Source organism: Labeo rohita, chromosome 19 (genome assembly GCF_022985175.1).
Source record: "Labeo rohita strain BAU-BD-2019 chromosome 19, IGBB_LRoh.1.0, whole genome shotgun sequence".
NCBI lineage: Eukaryota > Metazoa > Chordata > Actinopteri > Cypriniformes > Cyprinidae > Labeo > Labeo rohita.
In genome coordinates, this window is record NC_066887.1 from 15,494,242 (window position 1) to 15,520,259 (window position 26,018).

At 33.5% G+C, this 26,018-nt stretch overlaps 1 protein-coding gene across 3 annotated transcripts in view; it reads left to right on the plus strand.

The window, feature by feature from the left end:
* nxph1 (neurexophilin 1) overlaps nucleotides 1–26,018 on the plus strand; it is a 47,738-nt gene that overhangs the window by 7,778 nt on the left and 13,942 nt on the right. The window contains exon 2 of one of the 3 annotated variants that reach the window (XM_051136957.1): nucleotides 1,819–1,921. The exons of 1 other annotated variant lie outside the window; for it this stretch is intronic. In XM_051136957.1, the coding sequence (XP_050992914.1) occupies nucleotides 1,868–1,921 (54 nt within the window). In that variant the 5' untranslated portion in view covers nucleotides 1,819–1,867. Of the gene's footprint in view, nucleotides 1–1,485; nucleotides 1,922–26,018 lie in introns of those variants that run through there. One more of the 3 variants, XM_051136956.1, reaches the window with a different exon arrangement.

Genomic DNA, 26,018 nt, shown 5'->3' on the forward strand with positions numbered 1-26,018 from the left:
TTTTTGAAAAGGTCCTGTTCAGACATGATCTGTTAACTGTAATTTATCAGTAAAGACTGTATGTGTTAAAGGTGCTCATGTTATCTAGATCTCTACTTTTGATTCTAATTTTTGATTTTGGTAAAGAATGCGTTATAAATACCTAGTAATTTTGGTACTGGAACCAGACCATGTGATGTGTCAAAATATCTAAATAAACACAATGAAATAAGTTATATATATATATATATATATATATATATATATAAATGTGACCTTGGACCACAAAATCAGTCATAAGCAGCACAGGTATATTTGTAGTAATAGCCGATTGAGATTCTGATTTTTCCGATTCTTTTATGCCAAAAATCATTTGGATATTAAGTAAAGATCATGTTCCATGAAGATATTTTGTTCATTTCCTACTGTAAATATATCAAAACTTAAGTTTTGATTAGTAATATGCATTTCTAAGAACTTCGTTTGAACAACTTTAAAGGTGATTTTCTAAATATTTTGATATTGAGAAACCGTCAGATTCCAGATTTTCACATAGTTATTTCTCGGCCAAATATTGTCCTATTCTAACAAACCATACATCAATGGAAAACTTATTTATTTAGCTTTCAGATGATGTCTTAAAAAAAAATGTACCCTTTTGACTGGTTTTGTGGTCCATTGTTTATAGGTCAGATCAACCTGCCATGACCTTTCACCTTTAATCTTTCTGAATTTTGCACATCTTTGGAAAGTTTTAGTAAATCTGTGAATCAAAATTGACACTTTTATGGTCTAGCTGATCGCAAAATCACTAAAACTTATATTAAAAATTGTTTGGCAAAAATGGGGATGAATGGATTTTGTGATGGATGTGCACTGTGGATCCATATTGACTTATTTGTGTCATTTTGATTTATTTGTGACATGCATGGGTTGAAACTGAAAGACGTAAACCGTTTATCAACAGCAGAATAATATGTATAAATTAAAATGTAATTAAAATGAACCAGGTACATTTAAGGTGTCTTAAACTATTCTTTTTAATTTCTTTTAACAAATAAAAAGTTCATTTGCAAAAACAGAAAATGTTTAAAAATCATGTTTTTTCACTGTGCATTCCAATTAAGTTATCTGTTTTTGCAAATAAACTCTTCACATATTCTATTACTCTATCAACATTATTATTATTATTATTTTTAATTAAAATACACTTTTTTAATAATGATTTTAATGGTTGTCAATGTGAGACAATTTTAACTCAAAGATCACAGGTGCGTTCAGTTTCATAGGACAATAGCGCATAATCCGTGTGGAGTTGTGGGGCGCTCCACGTCGTCTTGCGCGCACGAAAACACGCAAAAAAGCTTCTCCGGTGGGCTGCGAGTCTCTTTTAAGTCGTCGCAATCGTGTGATTCCGTCGTCTCTCGGACCAATCTCGTCCGGTTCTTTAATCTTTTTTTTTCCACTCTTCTCTCGTCCCACCCCCTCCGAGCTTCTCTCCGGATGTAGTACGGCGCGCGTGGCTCTCAGCGCGCGATATAAAGCCACCGCTGAGTGACAGCGCGCGCGTGAAAAGCCTCTGTCCTTGTTTCTAAGAGGACTTACGCCGCAGTCACTCCAGGCAGCAAGACCAGCGACCATCTCCCATGACATCTTAATGAAATATGACTGTGCTTCACTCCTTGACTGGATTAATGCCTATGTAACCGTTCCTTTGCTGTCCCTCCCTTATCTGTGTCCAAGTTTAAAGCCTATTCTGTGGTCATGGGGTCTATAGTGTCATTTTTGCCTAGGCTAAAGGTCTAAAGCGGATACCAAGTGGATCTATGTTCCTTACAGACAAAAGAAACAGCGCAGGGAAATTAGTGGAAGTTTGAGATAAGGGAGGATGCGGGCGACGTGTTGGTGTGCCGTGTTTCTCCTCACTCCGGCTGTCTACCTGGTAAGTGTGTTTCTCTCTCTAATTTTCACTCGTTTACATATAGAATATGAAGATGAAATTGTGAACTAACAGGAGTGCTGTTGCAGTATGCGATGCTGTCACTTTATAACTATGGTTTCAGGGTCGTAAAAAACTTTTACGCCTTTATTTTTGTAATACAGAGACTTTTGAACGCGTTGTAAGTTGTGTATGGAAATATTCAGACCGCATGAGGTTACTAAACACAGTAATTTTATTCCTCAAAGCGCGTCGCACGCAGACAAAACCGTCCTCTGTTTCTCGTACCGACATCCAATTGCGAGAATTGCGTTTTAGTGTTCGACCTCACGGGGGCGCCAAAACAAATGAAACCGGCTGCGTAAATGAAGCGGCAGTGACAGTCCTGCACCCTGATGAGAGTCTCTTTGATTTCCACTATTCAATACACACTCAAGCTGTTTACAACCTACGTTTTACAAATTTGCTAATCAGTTTATTGAAAATAAACAGAAAAAAATAGACTACGACCTACTTAATTGGCATACTGAGACCACATAATTAAATTTGATGGATCTTGTTATATTTTAAAAATATGTAAATTAAAATTACAGCAACTATATGCTTTACATTTTACTCTTGCATTTTTTTAGTAATGTAAGAATATTTTTATATATTTTTTTTTTAAGTTTCGTAAAATAAGCCCATTAAATGTTAATAAATGCAGTTATAATGAGTATTATTTTTCAAAATTCTAAAAGGTTTGGAGATGCCGTGCGCGCACACACTGATGCACACATAAATGAAAAAAAAATTAAAAAAAGTTTTTTAACATCGCTTATATTAAGCACATATTCTAATTTTAGCATCTACGTCTGAAAAATATCAGATTATTTTAAAATGTTTTTACACCTGTACCAGAAAATGTTCTAATTTGTTTATTCTTCTCAGAATGGCCTGTTTAACACAAAAGACTCAAAAACTGATTCATTCCTTAAATCTGCTTTAAAACAATAAATGAACTGCAATTCTTCACATACAGCACGCGTAACTTTTGTCCTTGTCAGTGTATTGTGTAATTTTAGTAATTTTAGAACTAATTACACGACGTGAATTATCACTCATTCGCCATTATTAGTATGTCCAGCTGATTTATTTTAGTGCAGTTATTATTTTAACTTCATTGTTTGTTTGTTTTTGTCTTGACATTTAAAAATGAGATTTAAAACCGAACATTTTAGATTTTAAAACTGAGTTTTATCTTTATAGATACGCCACATGCTTATTTTAAAGGCGCATTTATTTTTTTATTTGATCTAATTGTGTCTATTCACCCGTTGAATGACAATAGATCGTCTCTATGTGTGTTTCTTTTCTTATCCCGCGTGTTTTATTTCATAGAGGCCAGACAAGTAACACACTGAATTTTATGAAGTGTCCATAAGGCGGTTCAGGACCATGGACAGCGCAGCCCGACCTCTACCGCTTACCATTCACACTCACTCTGCTTCATACAGCCTATCTACATCTTCACTTTTATTTTACAAAAAACATAACGTAACATGTAGGCTACCTTTTTGATGTATTTACGTCAACTGTGTTTTATAGACCACACACACTTAGACCACGCATATTCTCTTGCGTTTTGTCTACAGGAATAGCGCGATGGTTTAATTCCCATCTTTCGGTTGTGCTTTTTTATCGCAGTTGTAAATATTAAAATAATCCTCTAAAACATCAGACACCGAATAGCCAAAAATGTGACGATTTAAGAGAAAATTGAAGCTCGTGGCTATGGATTTCCATCGGCCTGTCAGCCGCGAGGCCTGTCCGCACCTTCGAGTATTAGAGTTGAACTTGGCTGCTGTATTTCATGTTTAAGCCTCGTGTGTGTCAGTTCGTCCTGACCCTGATAACAGCAGAACTGAACAGCGCAGAGTGTGTGTGAGCGAACGAGCAGCAGTACTACACCAGCCAATTAAACAAGCCCGTCTTTATATATGTGTTTACACATTTACCACTATGTTTCTTTTAAATTCTTTTTACGTCTGATTTACGGTAATGCATTCTTTTATTTATTTATTTTACAGTGTAAGATTTATTTTATTATTATTATCATTATTATTTTTAAACCGGCTGTTGCCGGAACTTTGTCGTAAAAAATGCATATACGATATTTTACAGTGCTTAACCGTACACAGGCGCGTTTAAAATTATATAATGTGCTAAACTCTTTGAGTTAAAATTCATTTGCTACTTTTAATAATAATAATGCAGATTGACACTTTAAGATCACGTGATAACATAAAGTTAAATAACTGGTCTTTCCAACAATTGCGATAACACACCACAAACACACATGACACTAAAATAACGCAGTGGACAGTAAGTAAACGGAACTAATAAGAGTAATAAGATACTAAGTTTTGAAATAATGACATGTAAAGGTGATTTATACTCAAAACTAGTTGCTTTAAATATGAAATTAATTCTCTCTGCAAATTATAAGGTTCATACGTCTGCTACATTTGGCAGTATTTTACAGTAAACTACATTTATTCTCTTTAAAATACATTGTTAACATATTTGGTGAAGTAACTTTAACTTTTCAGTAACTTTCAATCATTTTACATATTTTTCCTTTAAAATTACATAAAGTGCATCTCAACGACATGTGACCCTGGACCGCAAAACCAGTCATAAGGGTCAATTTTTTGGAAATTGAGATTTATATATCAGCTGAAAGCTGATTTAATGATCTTTCCATTGATGTATGGTCGAGATACAGCTGTTTGAATATCTGGAATCTGAGGGTGCAAAAAAAAATCATAATACTGAGAAAATCGCCTTTAAAGTTGTTCAAATTAAGTTGTTAGCAATGCATATCTTTACTTAATATCTTAATGATTATTTGGCATAAAAGAAAACGATAATTTTGACATATACATTGTTGGCTATTGCTACAAATATACCTGTGCTACTTACGACTGGTTTTGTGATCCAGAGTCACATATTTTTGAGATGATTAGCACGGTCTAATCTAGCGATGCACCGACTAGGCCATATGTATTTAAAATGCCATATTGCCTAAAAAGAAGTTGCACCTTTTGGAAACTACACACATGAATCATCCAGATGTGCTCTTCTAAGTGCACTTTGTGTTTCCAGGACAACTGCATATATACGTCGTGCTGTGGAACCGTATGGACGCACAGATTCATTATCTTCACAAGCCGCACAGATGCACCTTATTATTAATACACTTGAGGATGGAACGGTCCTCAGTCGGCTCAGCTGTTTTTAACCCCGATGAGTGTGTTGTAGAAGCTGCTCAGCCAGCTACATCCACTCCATTTAAGACTCCAGTGGAAAGCTATGTTCAAGGTCTGAGCTAACCCTCTTGTGTCTAATGATCGGCGGAGAGATGCCGTGAAATGGTTCAAGTAAAAATCCTCAGCACTTAGTCCATTAAACCTCACCTACGCTTCAGAAACCACCCGTTAGTCACCTGACCCGAGTCCCAACGGAGACGTTTTGACATGCTGCCTGTCAATCTCTCTAAGCGGGTTAAACAAAACCGGCCTTTAATCACCCTCTCGAGGTCCTTAAATTAATAAGAACTTAAGTGATACAATCAAGATTGTCCTGTTATGATAAAACGCATTAGCACTCGACTGAAGTGCGACTACGCAGCTTCTCTGTTCTAGTTCGAAATGCATTAAAATTGGGTTCTTGGTTCAATCTGAAATGGGGAATGCGTGTCTGTTTTAATATATATTTTTGTCAATGTTTTCCCTTCAGGATAGGCTTTGATTTTTGGGTGGTGAGTTAGTGTCAGTGAAGTGTGTTAAGGCTGAGTGATGTTAAGCTCTGAAGTGATGAAGAGGAGCGGTGGGGTCTGCGAGAGGGAGGAGAGAGAGAGAGAGAGAGAGAGAGAGAGAGAGAGCCCAGGGCTGTATAGTTAGTGTGCAAAGCAATGTAATCTGCCCTCCTCCCATGGCGCACACACTCATATCCGCTGTTTAATAGACGTGTGTTCACATCAGTGCCACAGTCCATTTATCCCAACTCTATGAGTTTCATGAAGTGCCTCCGTATTGCAGTTAAGGATATCTGCATTATGTTAATGCACCTCTGTAGGTAAATGGTACTATCAGCAGTTCTGCACCAGATAATTGGTGAAACAGGATTTTCTGAAGACACTGTGTTTGAGATGAGCTGAACGTACGATGGAATGCAACCAACACCGCTTGGCATAACTTGATTTGGAGTGACCTTTGACTTTTGAGAGTAGTGCTGAGCTTTATATGAGGGTGTGTGGTTATTCCTGTGTGTGTGGTGATCGCAGCACGGGGCCGGTGAATGATAAATTGTCTTGTGGGATTGACGTCTGAAGGTGACCTTACTTCAGCAAGTGGTTTAAACCTGTGCCAAGGGCGTTGCTCTTAACCAGTTGCTTTCTAACAATGGCGCAAACCACTGCTTATTTACCATGGTGAGCAAGTCATTTAATGGGAATGAATGAAAAAAGCTCATCTGTTGATGAGAAAGAATGGCTCAGATTTTCTTTGAGAGGCAAGACTGTCCATGTTCAAACAGACCGTTAGTATATCTATATTTCTATCTATCCATGTATGTGTGTTTTTTAAATTTGTATTAAGGCCTCAAGGACAATGACCAATAAATGCTGTAGATTGTCATGTAAATGTAATTAAATTAATTAATAATTAATTAGTTAATAATAATCAATTGGATCAGGTTCATATTGTCATATAAAAATGAAATAAAATTAAACTAGTTAATTATTAAGTTTGATCAGGTTCTCTCTCTCTCTCACACACACATATATATATATATATATATATATAAGGAACCAATCCTCTTTCAATATTTGTAAAAGGAAAAAAAAAAATCTATATTTGTATCTATGTACTGACCAGGTTCAAATATATCTATCTATCTATCTATCTATCTATCTACACACACATATATATATTTAAAATTATATATATAATTTAACGTTGCCAGTACCAAATCTGCACAAAATTAAAATAAATAAATTTAATTGGATCATATATATATATTATTTTCTTTAAAGGTGACAGTGCCAAATTATCTGCACTATTTTTTATATATATAAATTTTTTTTTTTTCCTTTACACATATAAAATATACATTTTTCTTTATATATTTTTAAAGATTTTTATTATTATTATTATTATTATTATTATTACTTTCAATAAATGTGACAGTACCAAATTATCTGCACTAGTTAACTGATTTACAATGATTTACCGGTTTACAGTTTTTATTATTATTATTATTATTATTATTATTATTATTATTATTATTATTATGGGGCGATACCAGCATCTGCAGCTCTTTTTGGAGTGAAACTGCTCTATTTTGGGAAGTAAAGCAGTTCCGATGGACGAGGTGTTACAGTATAAATAGGAAGGCGTAACTGTTTGTGGATACCATTGAAATTAATTTGAATCCTACCTGTCGCAACACTGTCTGTGACTTCCTATAAAAAAACAGCATGTTTTTAAAAATGATTAAACAAAGAGGAATGTTTAATAGCAAACATGTTGAAGATTAGGCTGTCGGTTCATTATTCAATAAGCTGTTATCCATCATACTAAAGCCTCTGCTCCATTGACATCAATTTAAAAAACATTCATGTTTTTGTTAATTAGTATTAGTATGCTCTTTATTTGCCCAGAGATGTGTCCTTTAAGTGTCCATCCTGACCTGTTTATGGCTTTTCACAGTGTTTAGCACATTTCACTTTTAAACTAGTTCTTCTTGTGCCCCTCCACACTCACACACACACATACTCACACATATATACACATGTGCACTCAGTGTCAAGTTAAGGACACATCACGGGGTGGAGACAGGACAAGGTTGGTTTGATTTATTACCACCGTCTCCGTTCTTCTCTCCACAAACTGCTCCTGAATTTCAGTCACCTACACAGGTCAGAGGTCAGCTTTGGACGCAACCTCAGAAGGGCATTGGATCTGGAAAATTATACCCCAGACTGACCCGAACCTCAATGGGCTGTTTTCCCTCCTCACTATATATAGAAGCATCCTCCCCAATCGCATCCCCGCGGAGCCGTGCGGTCCGCCAAAAGAAACATTTCTAAATACTCCATGCAAAGCCCGCGGAGAGGCAGGAAGGACCAGATAACCCCAGCCTACCTCGCTTCTATCTTAAAATGCTGTGGGTCTCTGAAGTTTCTTTCATGCATTAAAGAGGCTGGAATTAGAGAGATGAAAGAGAAATCTCTGAGCCATAAACGTCAGTCAGACAACAATAGTCATGGATTACACCAAAAGCACTTCCAGACTGTGTTTGGATGCACGTCTGCCATCGTTTCGAAAGAAACTAGAAGCAGATTCGTAGTCGCGCCTCTGAATTGAAGCATGGTGAAACAAGAGATGTTTACGTATTATATAGAAGCATGTTGAGTCTGGCTATTTTGTGAACTGTAAAGCAGGAACAACAGCTCAGCTGCAGACAGTGTCTTTCTCCTCCTGTGATTGCACATCAGACGATAAAATGACCGTTTTTGTTGCAAGATGACGACCGGTGCTCATTATCTACTGGTTGCGTTTATGGACAATTGCTGTCTTTCAAAAGAATTACCTGTCTTTGCCTACAGGTGGAGCACTGTCACAAGTTCAAGATGCTTTTGAGGGTAAAATGAGTGTAGATGAGATAAATACTGAGCATTTTATTGACATATTCGGGGTGTCAGTGTTCCTTTTCGTTTATGCATACTGAATATGATATTGCATGCTATTTGTGGCCATGCTATTTGGAGTTTTTTATTCACATTTTCAACTTTTTTCTCTTGGTGAGCAAATCGCTTTCATTTCCTGCAGTGAAGTCAAATTACTTCATAAAAGATTTTTTTATTCATGTATAAATAAAAAGGTAAAGTCATCTGCTTGCACACTACCACTTATTACACTTATATGTACTATATATATATAGAGAGAGAGAGAGAGAGAGAGAGAGAGAGAGAGAGAACATTAAATTGATCAAAAGAGACAGTAGTGACTAAAATATACTTGATATATTTTAATAATATATAAATAATAATAATTATTATTATTGTTATTGAGCAAGGACACATTAAATTGATCAAAAGAAACAGTAATGTCTAAAATATATTTAATATATTCTAATAATATATTCTAATAATAATAATAATTATTATTATTATTATTATTACTATTATATTATTAGACAGACACATTTTAAATTGGTCAGAAGAGAGTAATGTCTAAAATATATGTAATATATTATAATAATGTATAATATACTACTACTACTACTAATAATAATAATAATGAGTTTATATATATATATATATATATATATATATATATTATTATTATTATTATTGAGCAAGGACACATTCAGCTGATCAAAAGAGACAGTAATATATGTAAAATATATGTAATGTTTAAATAATGAAATATATAGTAATAATAATAACTATGGAGCAAGGACATGTTCAATTGATCAAAAGAAACAATAATGACTAAAATATATATAATATATTAAAATATATATTATAGAATTTTAATAATATATAATGTAGTACTACTACTACTACTACTACTAATAACAATTATTATTATTATTATTATTATTATTATTATTATTATTATTATTATTATTATTATTATTATTAGTATTATTATTGAGCAAGGACATTAAAATGATCCAAAGAGAAAGTAATGTCTAAAATATATATATTTTTAATAATATTTAATAATATATTTGTTGTTGTTGTTGAGCAAGGACACATTTAGCTGATCAAAAGAGACCATAATGACTAATATATATATATTTTAATATACTGCTACTACTACTACTACGAATTATTATTATTAGTATTATTGAGCAAGGACACATTAAATTGATCAAAAGAGACATTAATGATTTTTATAACCTTGCAAAAAATATATATTTAAAATAAATAAATGCACAGCTGGTTTCAGAATTTATAATAATATTTCTTAAAATGTTTTTTTTTAAATGTTTCTTAAGCAGATCAGCATGTTACAATGAAGAGTGGACTAATGATGCTGAAAATTCAGCTTTGCATCACAGGAATAAATAATATTTTAAAATTACATTAAAATAGAAAACCAGTATTTTAAATTGCAATATTATTTCACAATATTACTGTTTTGTTTCTGTATTGTTGATAAAATAAATCCAGCCTTGATGAACACAAGAGACTTACATAACAAACATTACATTTTAAATCATTTGAAACGTTAGTAGACCTTTCAATTAAACAAAAAAAAACAAAAAAAAAGATCTTTGTTTGGTCTGTTTGAACAAGCTCGTCCTCCATACATCTTTAATCAATTTACGTTCATCATAACCTGTCAACACACATTGTGTCACAATACGTACAATAGGAGAGATGTGCAGTGTTAGCTCAGGCTAATTCAAATGCAAGACAACACTGTTATAGTAGACTTGGACATTACAGTTGCTTATGTGGTCTTTGTGTAATTAATAAAGTTAATTAGCTGGCGTGTGGATGCAGTTTCCGTACTACATGGCAATAAAACCTATAAACTTGACACAAAGCTAGACTCTGTGCCCGGTTCAGCTGCTTTGCATTAGGTGGCTCATCACTTCACTGCATATGCTAACTAACTGCAGTCTATTTGTGTGTGTGTGTGTCTGTGTGTCAATCTAGTTTTTTTTTTTACTCAGCCCCAGTTACACTTATTTCTGCTCTGGAAATCAGTTTTACTTATCTTGAGGCTATCAATCAATAGGTACTATTTTTTACACAACACTCCTTATTTTTTAATTGTAGAATTAGATGGAGAGCAAGTGAAGAAAGGGTAAGATGAGAAGGTTTGCGTGTGGCAAGTGCATGAGAACGCTTCATGACTGCTAACCAGAGGAACAGACCAATCAGAACGCTTATCACTCCTCATGCAGTGAATGACAGTATTGCATTACATTGGCTGGGACCTGCTGGATTTCACTTCTATTGATTTTCAGAATCACAATTATTCCTCAGCCTGTGTGGGCATGCAGCCAACGCGAGGTGTCAAGAAAAATCATTGGAAGGAAAAAAGGAAGACATGCTGAAGATTTTGAGCAGTAAATTCAGGGACTGAGGCCTCCTGAATGACAGTTTCCAACCTGTGTCTAGCTAAGATTCATTCTGTTTAAAAACAGCTGTTGTTGTTGTTGTTTTGTTGTTTTTTCCCCAGTTTCTTTTATTTTATGGTCATCTTCTCTGTCCTTATCACTTTTCATTTTACTACTACCCGTATACTACCAGATGATTCTGGGATTTACACATATGACTGAAAATATGGCTGTTCTATGTGAAAGGCAAAGTCTGTGTGTGTATGTATGTATGTGTGTGTGTGTGTGTGTGTGTGTGTGTGTGTTTCTCAAAGAAAGAAACCATTGAAAGAGTGCAAAAATGGCAAAAATGTTTGTTTTCAGAATGGTTAAAATATATTTATATATAAGTAAAATTATTATTATTATTATTATTATTATTATTATTATTATTTTATTAATGTTTTCTTATTTACGTTCTTAATATTTTTGTTTACTTATTAATTACCTTATTATTATTATTATTATTATTATTATCATCATCATCATTATTATTATTATTAATGTTTTCTTATTTATTTTCAGAATAGTTTTGTTTATTTATTAATTATCCTGTTATTATTATTATTATTATTATTATTATTATTATTAATCAATTTGTTTATTTTCATTATTGTTTATCATTGAATATCAATAATTAATTAATTAATTAATTTATGTTCTTATTATTAGTGTTCTTCTAAATATTGAATATCATTCATTCATTCATTTGTATAATGGTTTATTGTTTTTATTTATTAAACGTATTATTTATTTGTTTACATATTTAAAAAATAATAAAATACCAAATGTTAGCAACATTATTATTATTATTATTATTATTATTATTATTATTATTATTAAATCTATTTGTTTATTTTAATTATTTAGTTTTAGTTAGTTAGTTATTAGCCTATTATTAGTGTTCGTCTAATTATTAATTAATTAATTAATTTATTTATTTATTTATTAATTAATTAATTAATTTATTTATTTATTTTTATTTGTGTTCTCCTTCTAGATAATGAATATTATTCAATAATTCATTTTTTCATAGTGGTTTAAATGTTTTTATTAAAATCATTCTTATTTATTTGTTTACATATTTATTTAAAAATACTAAAATACCAAATATTAGCAAAGTTATTCAACAGTTACTAATAGTAATAATAATAATAATAATAATAATAATTTTTTATTTTTATTTGTTTGTCGGTGTTCTTCTTCTTATTAGTGTTCTTCTTCTAAATATTGAATATTATTAATTCATTCATTGATATCATTCCTTTTCATAATGGTTGAACATTTTTATTTATTAATCTTATTATTTATTTGTTAACATTGTTTACATCTTAGCCAAGTTATTCTATAGTTCCTTTATTTTATTATTATTATTATTATTTAAGTAGCACTTAAATAAAAAAGAAATAAATTTACTTCAGCGTAACTGTTCACTTTCCATTTCTGACAACCTTTATTTGTTTAGATGATAATTGATAATTATGCTCTGGAATCCAGCTGTGGTAAACACTAGGTGATCAGCCTTTTTTGCCCCCTCAACATTTGTTGTAGTATGTAGACCATAATTAAAATATATATATATATATATATATATATATTCTGCTTCATATTTCAGAAAAGTTGGTAAAACTACAAACTACAATAAGGTTCATTACTTAACATTAGTTAACTGCTAGTTAACATGATCTAAGAATAAACAATAATTCAACAGCGTTTATCTTAGTCAGCGTAATTTCAGCTTTTACTAATGCATTATTAAAATCAAAAGTTGTGCTTGTTAACATTAGTTAATGCACTGTGAATTAACCTGAACATTAACTAACTACATTAACTAATATGAACAAAGATACTGTAATAAATGTATTGTTCATTGTTTGTTCATATTAGTTAATACATTAACGGTAAGAATACAATAATTTTAAGAATGTTTTCTGACTTTCTGTGAAGTTGTTATTGCTTTTCTTCTCAGTTCTTTTTTTCTCACACCTTGCTGATCTCAAATGACAAAATTCCACTTGTAATTCCCACAGTCTCCAATCCTTCATCCGGCATCTTAATTAGACAGAGAGAAATCCTTGTAATTAATTGACATGCGAGGGTGTCATTTATGTGGAAGTATTTCCCAGGTTTTGTGAAGCTAATAGCGGTGCTTGTGATAGTGACTGAAGGGTGGGCGCATTACAGGGAGGTGATGGATGTGCTCTGTTCTCCCAGAGCAGCCCGAACACCAGCGATCTGTCAGCTCTCAAAAGCCATTACTTAAAACATTAGCCTGGCCCCATAGCAGCAGCCACTCAGGCACAGACAGACAGGTAAGCACGATTCTCCTTACGCTGCTCCTGTGGGACGTGGCTGCGGAGCGCAAGCAGGTGTGCGAGTGTGTGTGTGACTGACAGCAATGCTCACACCAGAACGGCCAGCATGTTATGATATGTGTTACTCCCTCGCCTCGGCTGAATTTCATTCAGTGTCATTCAGTTCTATTCAGTTTGATTTAATTTGATTCTACTGGAAAAGGCATTATTTCTGCAAATGTAGATGACGGTAGCCTCTGTTAAAATGTAATTGTCTTTCTGACAGGGTTTCGAGACCACATGGTGTGATGCGAAATCAAATTTCAGACAGTTGTTTAAATTAGTTTTGGGATCATTTGAGACTCACTGACTTCTTTGATTCTCTTTGTATTGCTTTAGGACCCCTGCTTTTCTGAATTAGAGCAGAAACATAGACAATAGATGTTTCAAAATCCGTATTACATTAGCTTTAGACTCTAGATTTTAGAGGACACACAGCTCTGATAATGGGCTGGACTTTCATTTGCCATAATTTAATTTTTGGCAGATTTTGATTTCTGAATTTAGTTTTTACACATTATCATCACCATACACATTTTATTTTGAGAAATGCCCTATGAATTGGTTACTTTTGAAGATCAGCACTCATTAAATTTATGTTATCCTATCATGTTCACCCCCTCCATTGCTCTTTCTCTTTCTGTTTGCCTGCAGAAATGTGAAAACTATTCAAAGTTTCCAGTTAATTGCTCAGACTATAAAACTAAAAGCTCCCTGGTTAATTGAATGTGTTTGTGGAATAAAGGATTTTATAGGCAGCATTTTTTTTTTTTTTAAGACATTTATTTTTAACACTATTTTACTGCATACTTAGTTCAAATTAGAATGAAAGAGATATTTACACTTGTGCTTTATGATAAATGTGATATGTTTTATTTTTGGATCACTACACTGACCATTTGACCTCTTCATATAGGGGTGAATCCAGGTTACTTGGGACTTTTTATTTTGAGGCATTTGAATGTCAAAAAGTGTCCTAATTTACCTGAATTTACCATATATATACATATTCACCATAATGCTTTAATACACATAATGCTTTTATACACTATAAGTCAAAAGTTTTTAAAATTTAATGTTTTTAAAGTATCTTCTGCTCACCAAGCCTGGATTTATTTGATCCAAGCACACTGTAAAAAAAACAAACACAATTTGTTAAGTCAACTTAAAATAATTTGTTACTCTGCTGCCTTAAAATTTTAAGTTCAGTCAACTCAAAGAAGTTTAGTCAACTTGAAATGTTAAGATAACTTAGATATTCGATTTGACTAAACAAAAAAATTGGTTTGTTAAACTTAAAAGCTGTGTTTGTTACCCTTAGTAAAACTTAACATTTCAAGTTGACTAAACTTTTTTGAGTTGACTGAACTTACATTTTTAAGGCAGCCAGGTAACAAATTATTTTAAGTTGACTCGAAAAAATGTTTTTTACAGTGTACAGCAAAAGCAGTAATATGTGAAATATTTTTGCTATTTAAAATAACTGCTTTCTATTTGAGAATATATTAAAATGTAATTTATTCCTGTGATCAAAGCTGAATTTTCAGTCTTCAGTGTCACATGATCCTTCAGAAATCATACTAATGTGCTGATTTGCTGTTCAAGAAACATTTTTTATTAGAAAGATAACAGAAAGATGAATAGAAAGATCCAAAGATCAACTTTTATTTAAAATAAAAACTTTTGTAACATTATACACTATTCAAAAGCTTGGAGTCAGTATTTATTTTTTTTTTTGTCCAGGGGAGAAATTATAGAAATTGTTTTAAATTGATCAAAAGTGATGATAAAGTCATTTATATTGTTACAAAACACTTGTATTTCAGATAAATGCTGTTCTTCTGATCTTTCTATTCATCAAGGAAACCTGAAAAAATTCTACTCGGCTGTTTTCAACAAAATAATAATAATAAATGTTTTTTGAGCATTAAATCAGAATATTCTTACGCTTGCTAAGACAAGACTGAATTAATAAAGACAGTAATATTGTGAAATATTTTTACTTTCAGCATCATTATTTCAGTCTTCAGTGTCACATGATCCTTCAGAAAGCTTTATAATATGCTGATTTGAACATTTTCTAATAATATCAATGTAGAAAACAGTTGTGCAGCTTATTTTTTTGTGGAAACAGTGTGTATGTTCATCAGGGTCGTTAATTAACGAGGGCTTGCCACCAAAATGAACAAAAATGCCTTACGAATTTAAGACAATTAAAAAGTGTATTACGTCTGTTGTGATTAAACTGAAATGAGAAAATGAATTAAATTCGTCAATTCGCGGACTTACGTTTAGATTCACTTACACTGTATCAGATTGTTTTTACGTGCTGGATTGTGCAGTGTTGAGCCTTATAACCAATCAAATGCATTTCTGTTAAATTTAGGAATGCATTGGCCAATCAGAGGCGCTTAAATCAGCTGAAACTGTTGATGAGTGCTGACACTCACGATCATAAACAGCACCGTGCAGATACGATGTAAATAAATATTAATATTAAATTCATAGCTTCGATGATTATAAACGGGAGTTTTTGCATAACTTGTGCTAGACTTGTCTAACGTCATGGACCGACACGTTTGTCTGTGCAGCCAGAATGTAATGTGCCAAAAATGAAACAAGTATGTTTTTTATTGTTTTCTATATCGATATATTACAATACAAAGAGCAATAATCTACAATAATGATTTTGTCATAATATTGTAGGCTTATGAGCTCCTGTTTTTTACATAATTTAGAAACAATCATTGACAACAGTTTGAAATATTGATTAAAGTAATTGGGTAAATGTAAGTATTTGACATTAAAGACAACATATGGTTTTAATAATAATAAGGTGATTATAAAAACTGCCCTCACAAATGTAAAAATATTGCCCCTTATGGAAAAGTTAATTTCTGACACTGATGTAAATGTATCTGTAAGATAGAAAGAGAGAGAAAGAGAAAATAAATGTGCATTTGTACGCTTAACTATAACATGGAGGTTATAAACATTGCATCTACCTTAAAAGCGTCAAAAAACCTAGTCATTTTTTACCTCACATTATTTTACATTTGCAAAACTGCACAAATATGCATGATCATAAATGCAGGTACAAACATAAAATAGACTGAGAATCTGATGACACCCTACGTGTCTGAGTATCTTCAGGGCTTTACTTTGATGTGTTATTAGTCTGTGAAAGTGTATTAGAGCAACGGGACAGTGAGTCTCAGCAAGTAATACATAGTAATCAGAGCAGTGGATAACCCAGAAGGAGGTTTCTGAAATTAGTCTTATAATCTCCACTTGACACAGACAGACACACATACTCACACAAATATATTAAGAGCTTGTAAAAATGTAGCAATCACCACATAGAACAACACAGGCAACAGCAAAAACGTACACTAAGATAGGTGAGAGAAACATTATGTTCCTATCTGGTATGATTTTTTTTTTTTTTTTTATAACTAATTTCTATTCATGCCACCTTTATATTCACAGCCTGATTCAGCTGTCATGTTCTGTGAGGTTGCATCTCCTCTACTTTAACATGCTGTCAAAATGTACTGGAGGTGCTACATTGCAGAGTCTGAGCAATCATCTAAAAAAGTTTCATACAGTTATGCCTTTCATTTCTCTGTGGAACACAATTTAAGAGGTTTCAAATCAAGAAACTGGGGTCCAAAACAACATTAGACCCAACTGGCTTTCAGTATGTGAACATAAACAAAAACATTTTTCAAAATTTCTTTTTGTTTGTTTTCTGCAGAAGAATGAAAGTCATTCAAGTTTTAAATAGTGAGGATGAGGAACTATTGACAGGAATTTAATTTTGGGGGGAACTGTCTCTTTAAATGCACAATGTACTCTGGTTCAAGATGTATTTGCTCTGTTTTCATAGAGTAGGACGTGAGGAATAGGGGTCACCTGCTAAGTGTTATTAAGGACATGTACATGAGGAAAATTTGTCTATGGAGAATAAAATTTCCTGTTGGGAGAAAGGAGACTAGGCGTTGACCCTCCCTGTGAAATTGTCAGAGATGATAGCGGCGCGTGGCGAAACCATTTAAGGTTAAATCTAGCATACAAAATCCACTTTCATTTGTAATGCTGCTGCTTTCCTGCACCAGCGCAAAAGCAAGTCATTCTGAATTAATCTTTTCTGCTTCCCCTCTCTCCTGCATTCTCAATCACACACACACATGCACACACTCTCTCCGGCTCGCTCGCTTCTCCTCCATCTGTTTGTGTTTGTGTTTGAGAGAGAGAATATGAATCACAACTCTAAATAACTCTAAATAACCCAGAAAGTCATCTGCCCATTTATGGATTCCTCACTTTGTGGTGCATCATGGGAAGTCTGTGTTTGCAGCACATCCTGTCAATTGTTCAGTCACTTCTTTATATTAAATATGTTAGATTTTCATCTCAGATACATTATATTTGGTGATGCTGAGTTTGATCAACTTTTTAAAACTTCTTAAATTTATTTGTTTACTGGACTAAAAAATCCTTGATCATGCATTAACTGAAGAATACATTAGCAGAAATGCAGAGAGCAATTCTTTTGTGAGTATTTGGGAGAGCATTGACACTAGGCATAGACAACTCGGGCAGTATTTTTTTCATCAACAATTATTCACTGTAATTATTAATGACTTATTAAACATTTTTTTGGTGACACTTTACAATAAGGTTCCATTAGTTCATGTTAGGTAATGTGTTAATGTGTGTTAGTGCATATGATGTTAACAAACACAACTTTTGATTTTAATAATGCACTAGTAAATGTTGAAATTAATTTCAACTTAAGATAAATTAACTAAAATAAATGTGATAGAAGTATTGTTCATTCTTAGTTCAAGTTAAATTAAAAGTTAATTAACTAATGTTAAGTAATGAACCTTATTGTTAAGTGTTACCCATTTTTTTTTTCTTTTATCCTTCCTTATTTATCACCATTCTGACTGAAGAAAATACTTTTTTTTTATTAGAGACAAATTATTATGATTATTATTATTATTATTATTATTCAGATTTTAGAAATATATATTTTTTCTTTTTTAAATACTGTATTTTTAAAATATTATATTATTGTCACAGCCAGTAAATAATGATGAATAAAGTGAATCTAAATGCAGCAATATTAGTTTTATTTGCTTAGTTTTATTAATATTTATAATATTATATTATTATATAATTAGGGCTGCAAAGAGGAATAACATTTCCCTAGATTTCCTGAAATCTTCTGCCCCTTTGCAACAATAAATATAATATTGATGTAAAAAGAAACATCAATTAATATACTAAACACACACACACACACACACACACATATATATATATATAAAATCACCTGTTTGTTAACATTAGTTAAAGGAGAAGTCCACATCCAAAACAATGATTCACGTATAATGTCTTTTTTTCTTCAGTCGTGAAGAAATTGTGTTTTTTGAGGAAAACATTTCAGGATTTTTCACCATATAATGGACTGATATGGTGCCCCGAGTTTGAACTTCCAAAATGTAGTTTAAATGTGGCTTCAAACGATCCCAAATGCGGTTGCAAATGATCCCAACCGAGAAAAAAGGGTCTTGCGATCAGTTATTTTCATTAAAAAATACACTTTAAATACTTTTTAATCTCAAACGCTCATCTTGCCTTGCTCTCGCTGAACTCTGTGTATTCTGGCTCAACACAGTTAGGGTACGTCAAAAAACTCTGATCGTATGTTCTCCCTCAACTTTAAAAATCATTTCAAAATCATCCTACATCACTGCAGAAGTACTGACCCAGTCTTGCAAAGTAAACATGCAAAGAAGATCAAACACCCTTAACAAAAAAGGTAAAACAGTGATATAGGACGATTGAAGTTGAGGGAGAACATGAGATGGGAGTTTTTCGACATACCCTAACTGTCATGAACTGTAAAAAAAAACAGTCCAGGCAGAGTAAGACAAGATGAGCTTTTGACATTAAAAAGTATAGAAATTGTATTATTTTTATGAAAATAACCAATCATTCTGCTTGAAAAGACCCTTCTTTCTCGGCTGGGAACGTTTAAAACCGCATTTGGGATTGTTTAAAGCTGCATTTAAACTGCATTTTGGAAGTTCAAAATTGGGGCACCATATCAGTCCATTATATGGAGAAAAATGCTAAAATGTTTTTCTCAAAAAACATAATTTCTTTACGACTGAAGAAAGAAAGACATGAACATCTTGGATGACAAGGGGGTGAGTACATTATATGTGAATCTTTGTTTTGGAAGTGGACTTCTCCTTTAATGTGTTGTAAACCAACATGAACGACTTTTTATTAACTAACATTAACATTAATAGTGTAATAAATGTATTGTTCATTGTTTGTTTTATGTTAGTTAACACATTAATGTTAACAAATGACACCTTATTGCAAAGTGTTACATATTATATTATATATTTAAAATATTTAAGGATTTATGCACCAGATTATTATTTTTGTAAATAATTATAAAATCTCCTGGAAGTGTTAAATCTCTGTACTAGCAGAATAAAAAGTGGGTTTTCAGTCTATGGATGGCATGAATCAAGATGGTGGATTTCCACTGGTGGACATACAAAATGTATAAAAACATCTTTTCTGGATCCTGAACTGTTATTACATTATTTCTGTTCTGAAGGGTCATAGAAACAAACCACTGACTGAAACTGAAAATTCTTTTTTTTCAGGCATTTTTTCAGTCAGGCATTTTAATTTCTGATTGGAGCACAACCCTGCTTGTCAATCCCAAAACGTACACAAAAGGCAATATGCTGTTAATTTCTTTCAAGCTGCCTTTCAGAAAACCTTAAATGCATGAGATGTATGTGAACCAGATGTCAGCCGCTACTGAAACTAGTTAACTTATGTATGCATTTGTTCGTGTCAGACTTTGTTTAGCCGGCAGCCTCTCATGTATCTTGCATTTCAGGAGGTTTAATATGAAGCGTTTTTCATGCCCTTAGTGTCTCTGAACCTGGGCTCATTCACAGTCAAGGTACTCCAGAGCCTGTCTTCACGCTGTTGAAATGAACTTTAGACAGTGCTCTGTTTAAAGAAGTGCAATCGGGCAACATGGCTTGAATGGAAAGCAATTTGGTGGAGGGTAATTGAAGGGAAGTGATAAGCTCGGCTGTCTCAGGATTCATTGCTTAAATTTCATTAGGGAGGGTTTTTTTTTTTTTTTTTTGGACGGCTCTTGCAGTGTGAAATTGCTAAAGTGTTTATCACGAGTGCCTTTGTAGATTATTCGCTTCTTTTTAACCAAGCACCTTGCTTTATGCCCCCCCCCCCTTCTTTTTTACAGGATGAATAAAATATTAATCTTTCTGGAGAACACTGCTTTTCGTTTTCAAAAACAAATCAAATGCCAGAGACTCAAGTCATCTTTTATGTTCAAATTAATTAAAATGATGATAATTAAAAGTGCCAGCAATCAAATAAAGCAGAGATATTTCTGAACTATCTAGTTTTGATTATATCATATATTGTAGTCAGTTTAAAACGGTTGTACACTTGTAACTACCGTATTACAAAAGAATTGAAAGGAAGGTTGTCTTGTGTCTCAGCCCTCATTTCCTCGTTGTAACCACAGGGAACTGATAAACTAACCAAGACACTGAGTAATATATCAGTATTGAGAACCTAATAAGGAGCAAGTCCATTCTTTGCCTTAAGGACAGCTTTAGTCTTCTTTGTAGCCATCATACAAGTAACTGAACTGTGCAGTGAGATATTGAGTCATTAATCAATAAGAAAAGTTAGTTCTTTGAGGAATAAAATCTTCCTTGCACTTTACGCTCCAGAACTTCCTGTAAAAGCTCACTGATATTTAGATCTACCGATGAACCCTTTTAACAGATGATGACACATTTCCACAATTATCAGTGTTGTAAAAATCTCTAGATAGATAGATATTCTTTTGAAAAGTCATAGAAACAATATTGTGGATTTTTTATCTTTTGCTATTGAATGTGAACTTGCTATTTGTTGTAGTTTCCATAAAAGTTTACCCAACTACGTCAAGTTATATTTCTATAGGAGCCCTGGAAAATATTTCTATAGAAAGCCTTGGAGCCCTTTTTTGTGAATATGTGGGTATTATCAACCTAGAATGTGGGGATGTTATGTGAAAATGGTGTTTGCACAACAGGGTGCACCTGGTCTTATAAACTGCCTTATATTCCTTAGGCGTTTTAAGAGCATGCACAGCAATCTTTGGATCTAATCACTGTCGTGAGATGGTTGCTCGTATCATTACAGATCCCCCGCCATGTTTTACAAGCTGACAGCAGACGTTGTGGGTTGAAGCATCCGCAGGATTTCTCCAGATGTAAACCCTGCAGGAAATAGCGTGGAAGATGATTCCTAATGCAATGTAACTTTTCTTGCACTGATATTAGATTTGAGATGTTTTCACTGCAGACAGGCATACAGTGGTACTGATATAATTTCTGATGTAATGCAATTGTAGCATGTAAACAGTGTGCTGTAGAATGTCCATCTATTCTTAGTGGGTGTTTTGCAGATGCACACTGCCCATGTTCGGCGTATAAATGCCGAGAGCTTTTTCCCATTTGACGTTTTGAAGTTCTGTTAATTTCCAGATATTGTTTTGAAAGCTGATAAATAGAAATGTTTGAAACAAAAGTTGACATATTGATTGAATCCATTAAAGGGGACATCAGATGCCCATTTTCCACAAGTTGGTATGATTCTTTAGGGTCATTACAACGATTTTACCTTGTCAAAAACAGCTCTGTTCACACCAACCCATTTCTGTGCATGGCTCTTTAAATGATAATGAGCTATTGCTCACTTCATTGCTCTCTTCCATTTTTTTGTGTGTATTCGGTGGTGCATTACCATCAAAAACAAAACTAGTCGACTATGTCCTCAGTGGCTCTGATGTCAGGAGAAAATTAAGACTTTTATGTTCACTTTTACTTTCAACTACAAAACACCTACTTTGCTTACGAGACACTGTTGTTGCTTGAGCTAGGAGACAATGGTGGACAGTGTACAACTGTCTGAGGGTGGAAATATGCTAATACGGTCAGGTTGTGGGCGGGGCCTGAGCAGTATGACATCATATTGCTCAGAAAATCAAAACATCTTAATAATTGAGACTTCAGTTTTAGGGGATTGAAAATGAAAGGAGTAAATGGATTTTAGATCACTGTAGGTTTTAGCATTGTAGGTCGACACTGCTAAGTCACATTTCTATGCAAAAGCAAATTTTGCATCCAATGTCCTCTTTAAAACATACAAAACATTTGGCTTGGCAGCAAGATGAACACTGTGCAGAGATGACAGGAAAATATTGGGTGGAGAGAGGGGAGTGGGATCAGCAAAGGACCTCGAGGTGGGAATCAAAGAGGTCTCAGTGAGCGCAGTTGTGCTATAAGTCGAAACACACCACAAGGCTATCAGTGCTGACAGTGAGGTCCTTTTTTCTACATGTGAGTTGACACCAGCGTTGTATAAAAAGAGGGACAGAGTCTGTAGTATTGATTTGACAGATAATGTAATGATTTGAAAAATGGCATTGCAATGGAAAACATGAATATTAGGAAACATCTGGCTGCAGAATGCAATGATTGTCCAATGGGAATGGAGTATTCCACAGTAAAAGTCTGTTTACACCAGGGAAGATAATATAGCTATGAAGTTTTAATAATCTAATTGCTTGAAAATATGGAAATCCACATCATAACTGTAAAAACAGCACCACAGAAGAATAAAACTGTTGGAATTAGGGGTGGGAATCTTTTGGTACCTCACAATTCAATTCAGATCGATTTTGGGGGGTCACGATTTGATTAAAAATCGATTCACGATTTTTCATAAAATTTTTGGTGCACACTGGACATCAAACGCACCGGTATTTTTATACAAAACACAACAGTCTATAGTATGGGGAGTCCTGACTCATGAAATCAGTGTTTCCTATTAACTATTATTTTCCTAACTATACCTATTAGGGATGTGTCCGAATCCAATCATACACTCTTAAAAATAAGGGTGCTTCACAATGCCTTAGAAGAACCTTTTTTGTCTAAATGGTTCCATAAAGAACCTTTAACATCTGAAGAACCTTCCCATTTCACAAAAGGTTCTTTGTGGTGAAAGCAGGTTCTTCAGATTATAAAAAGGTAAGAAAGAGATGGTTCTTTAAAGAACCTTTGACTGAATGGTTCTTTGTGTTTCGCTTTCACTTTCAAGTTTCCTGATCACACGGAGCAGCAGTAGGCCTACACATATTGTACAAGATTGGATGTTTGTCAGTGGTGCTCAGGATCTGCAAATCATTCGCTATCGTCCTATCAGTCATCTCTTCTTACTCTGTTTAGCAAGTGGCTAACTATGTCCTTTTAGTGGCTCCGTAGAACGCGTTGTTTGTTTTCCATGCCTTTTTAAATACGTATTCACTATTTGGGCACATCCCTACTTCCCATAATAACAAAAGATCAATATTTAATATATTACTTTTCCAAACTTTTTCCAAAAACACTACAAATGGAGCAGAATGGTTTTGTTTTTCCTCGTTCATTGTGTTGTTTCGACAACATCGTGCTATTATTATTATACTATAAAATCGATTTTTGAAAATTGACACAAATCGCTAGAAGACTGAATCACGATTCTTATGTGAATCAATTGTTTCCTAAATTTTCCTACTCTAGTTTCATGTCTCATGTCTATGTGGTTTCTTTCTTCTCCTTACATATTAAAATGGAAACTTGTTAGTTTATTTATTTATTTGTTAGTTAGTACGTAGCCCCTAAAACCAAGAAAATCTGTGTTCTCTCACAAAGCGTTTTTGTTCTCTTGCAAAACTATTGCATTCTCCCAACAAACTTTAAATGGAAATACTGAGGTGAGAGGTAAAAACATATTTCAGTGCATTTGTGAGAAAACACTAAGTTTCTTGGGGAACACATATATATAGTAAATCTTATAAATATGCACTATACTATGTAATAATATGCTTTTTTAATCACCATGTCCCCATAGGTAAGTAATAATCTACAGTCCAACGGTCATTATTGCAAACTACACTACTTTAAGATGATACAAAATTATACTGTCAGGTTTTTTTTTTGCAATTAATTGTCAAATATCATTAATTATCTGGCCTTTGCAGCCACATTAAGCAGGTTTAAACTCCTGTTTCAAATAAGTCATTTTTTGTTCTGTAATATAATTCGTTTTTAGCATTCTTTGTATTTTTCCCCTGAATGAAATGACACAAATCAAAGTGACACCGGAGTCCAGCCTCAAATGCACATCTCTTTGTTTGCTCTTCATTTCAATTTTAATCATATTGTTCAGAGCACAGCAGAAAAAAACAAAAAATTATACAAATCCAGGCCAAACATCAGTGATTGCATTGTGTATTCATAATGTTTACATGGGCAAATAAAGCATCAGCCTTCTATCAGAGAAGCCAGTATAGCATTATCTAGATATGATTGCTTCTGGTTTACCTGTCACCAAATAGATGAGAGTGAGATGAAAGCAGGCTGTTTTTATCAGAAAGCAAAGAGCCTGTCACCAGGTTAAAGTGACAATGGCAGATACTGTAACCCGTAAGTAGCCCTGTCAATGGCCCGCTCCGATGGACATGAGCATATTGATCTCTGACTTTCCGTTAAATGCTCCTTGAGGGGGTCTCATGATAGCAGCTCCTGTCTTTTTCCTCTCCTCGCCTCTCTCTCACATTCTATCCGCAAATCAATGCGGCACTGTAACACACCACAGGCCGTCTATAAAACACCGCCGCAGATTTCCAGTGCGGAGACAGTGGCAGAACAGCACTTCGTTTCTCCTCGGCTGAATTATTTGTGTCCTCAACCACTAAATCATATTGATTAAAGCTTGTCACGGATTTGAAATGAGGTCCTGTGGGGTCACTTGCAGCAGAAATGGCAGTTTATTGGATTACAGGCTTAATTTGATTTTGAGCGACGAGCGTGCATTATAATGGCGGCCTCCCTGGAGAGCACTCTTCTTTACCTGACTCTTGAACCCTCCTACCACTTCACCCAAAAGGGCAAAACACACATATATAAATACACTTGGCATGACACAAAAACAACATTTTCTGAAATGTGAAGCCTCTTATTCCTCTTGGAGAGATACCAGGGTATTCGTTCTGTGTGTTTGCATTTGAAATGTGTTAATGCATTTGTGTGGTCTTTAAACAAAGTGATAATGATCGTAGAAATAAAATGTGACCCTGGACCACAAAACCAGTCGTAAGTAGCACAGGTATATTTGTAGCAATAGCCAAAAATGCATTGTATGGGTTAAAAGTATTGATTTTTCTTTTATGCCAAAAATCATTAGGATATTAAGTAAAGATCATGTTCCAAGAAATATATCAAAACTTCATTTTTGATTAGTAATATTTACATTTATATTTTTTGGCACCATCAGATTCCAGATTTTCAAATAGCTGTATCCCCACCAAATATTATCCTTTCCTAACAAACCATATCAAACCATATAACAATGGAAAGCTTATTTATTCACTTTCAGATAATGTATAAATGTATAAATCTCAATTT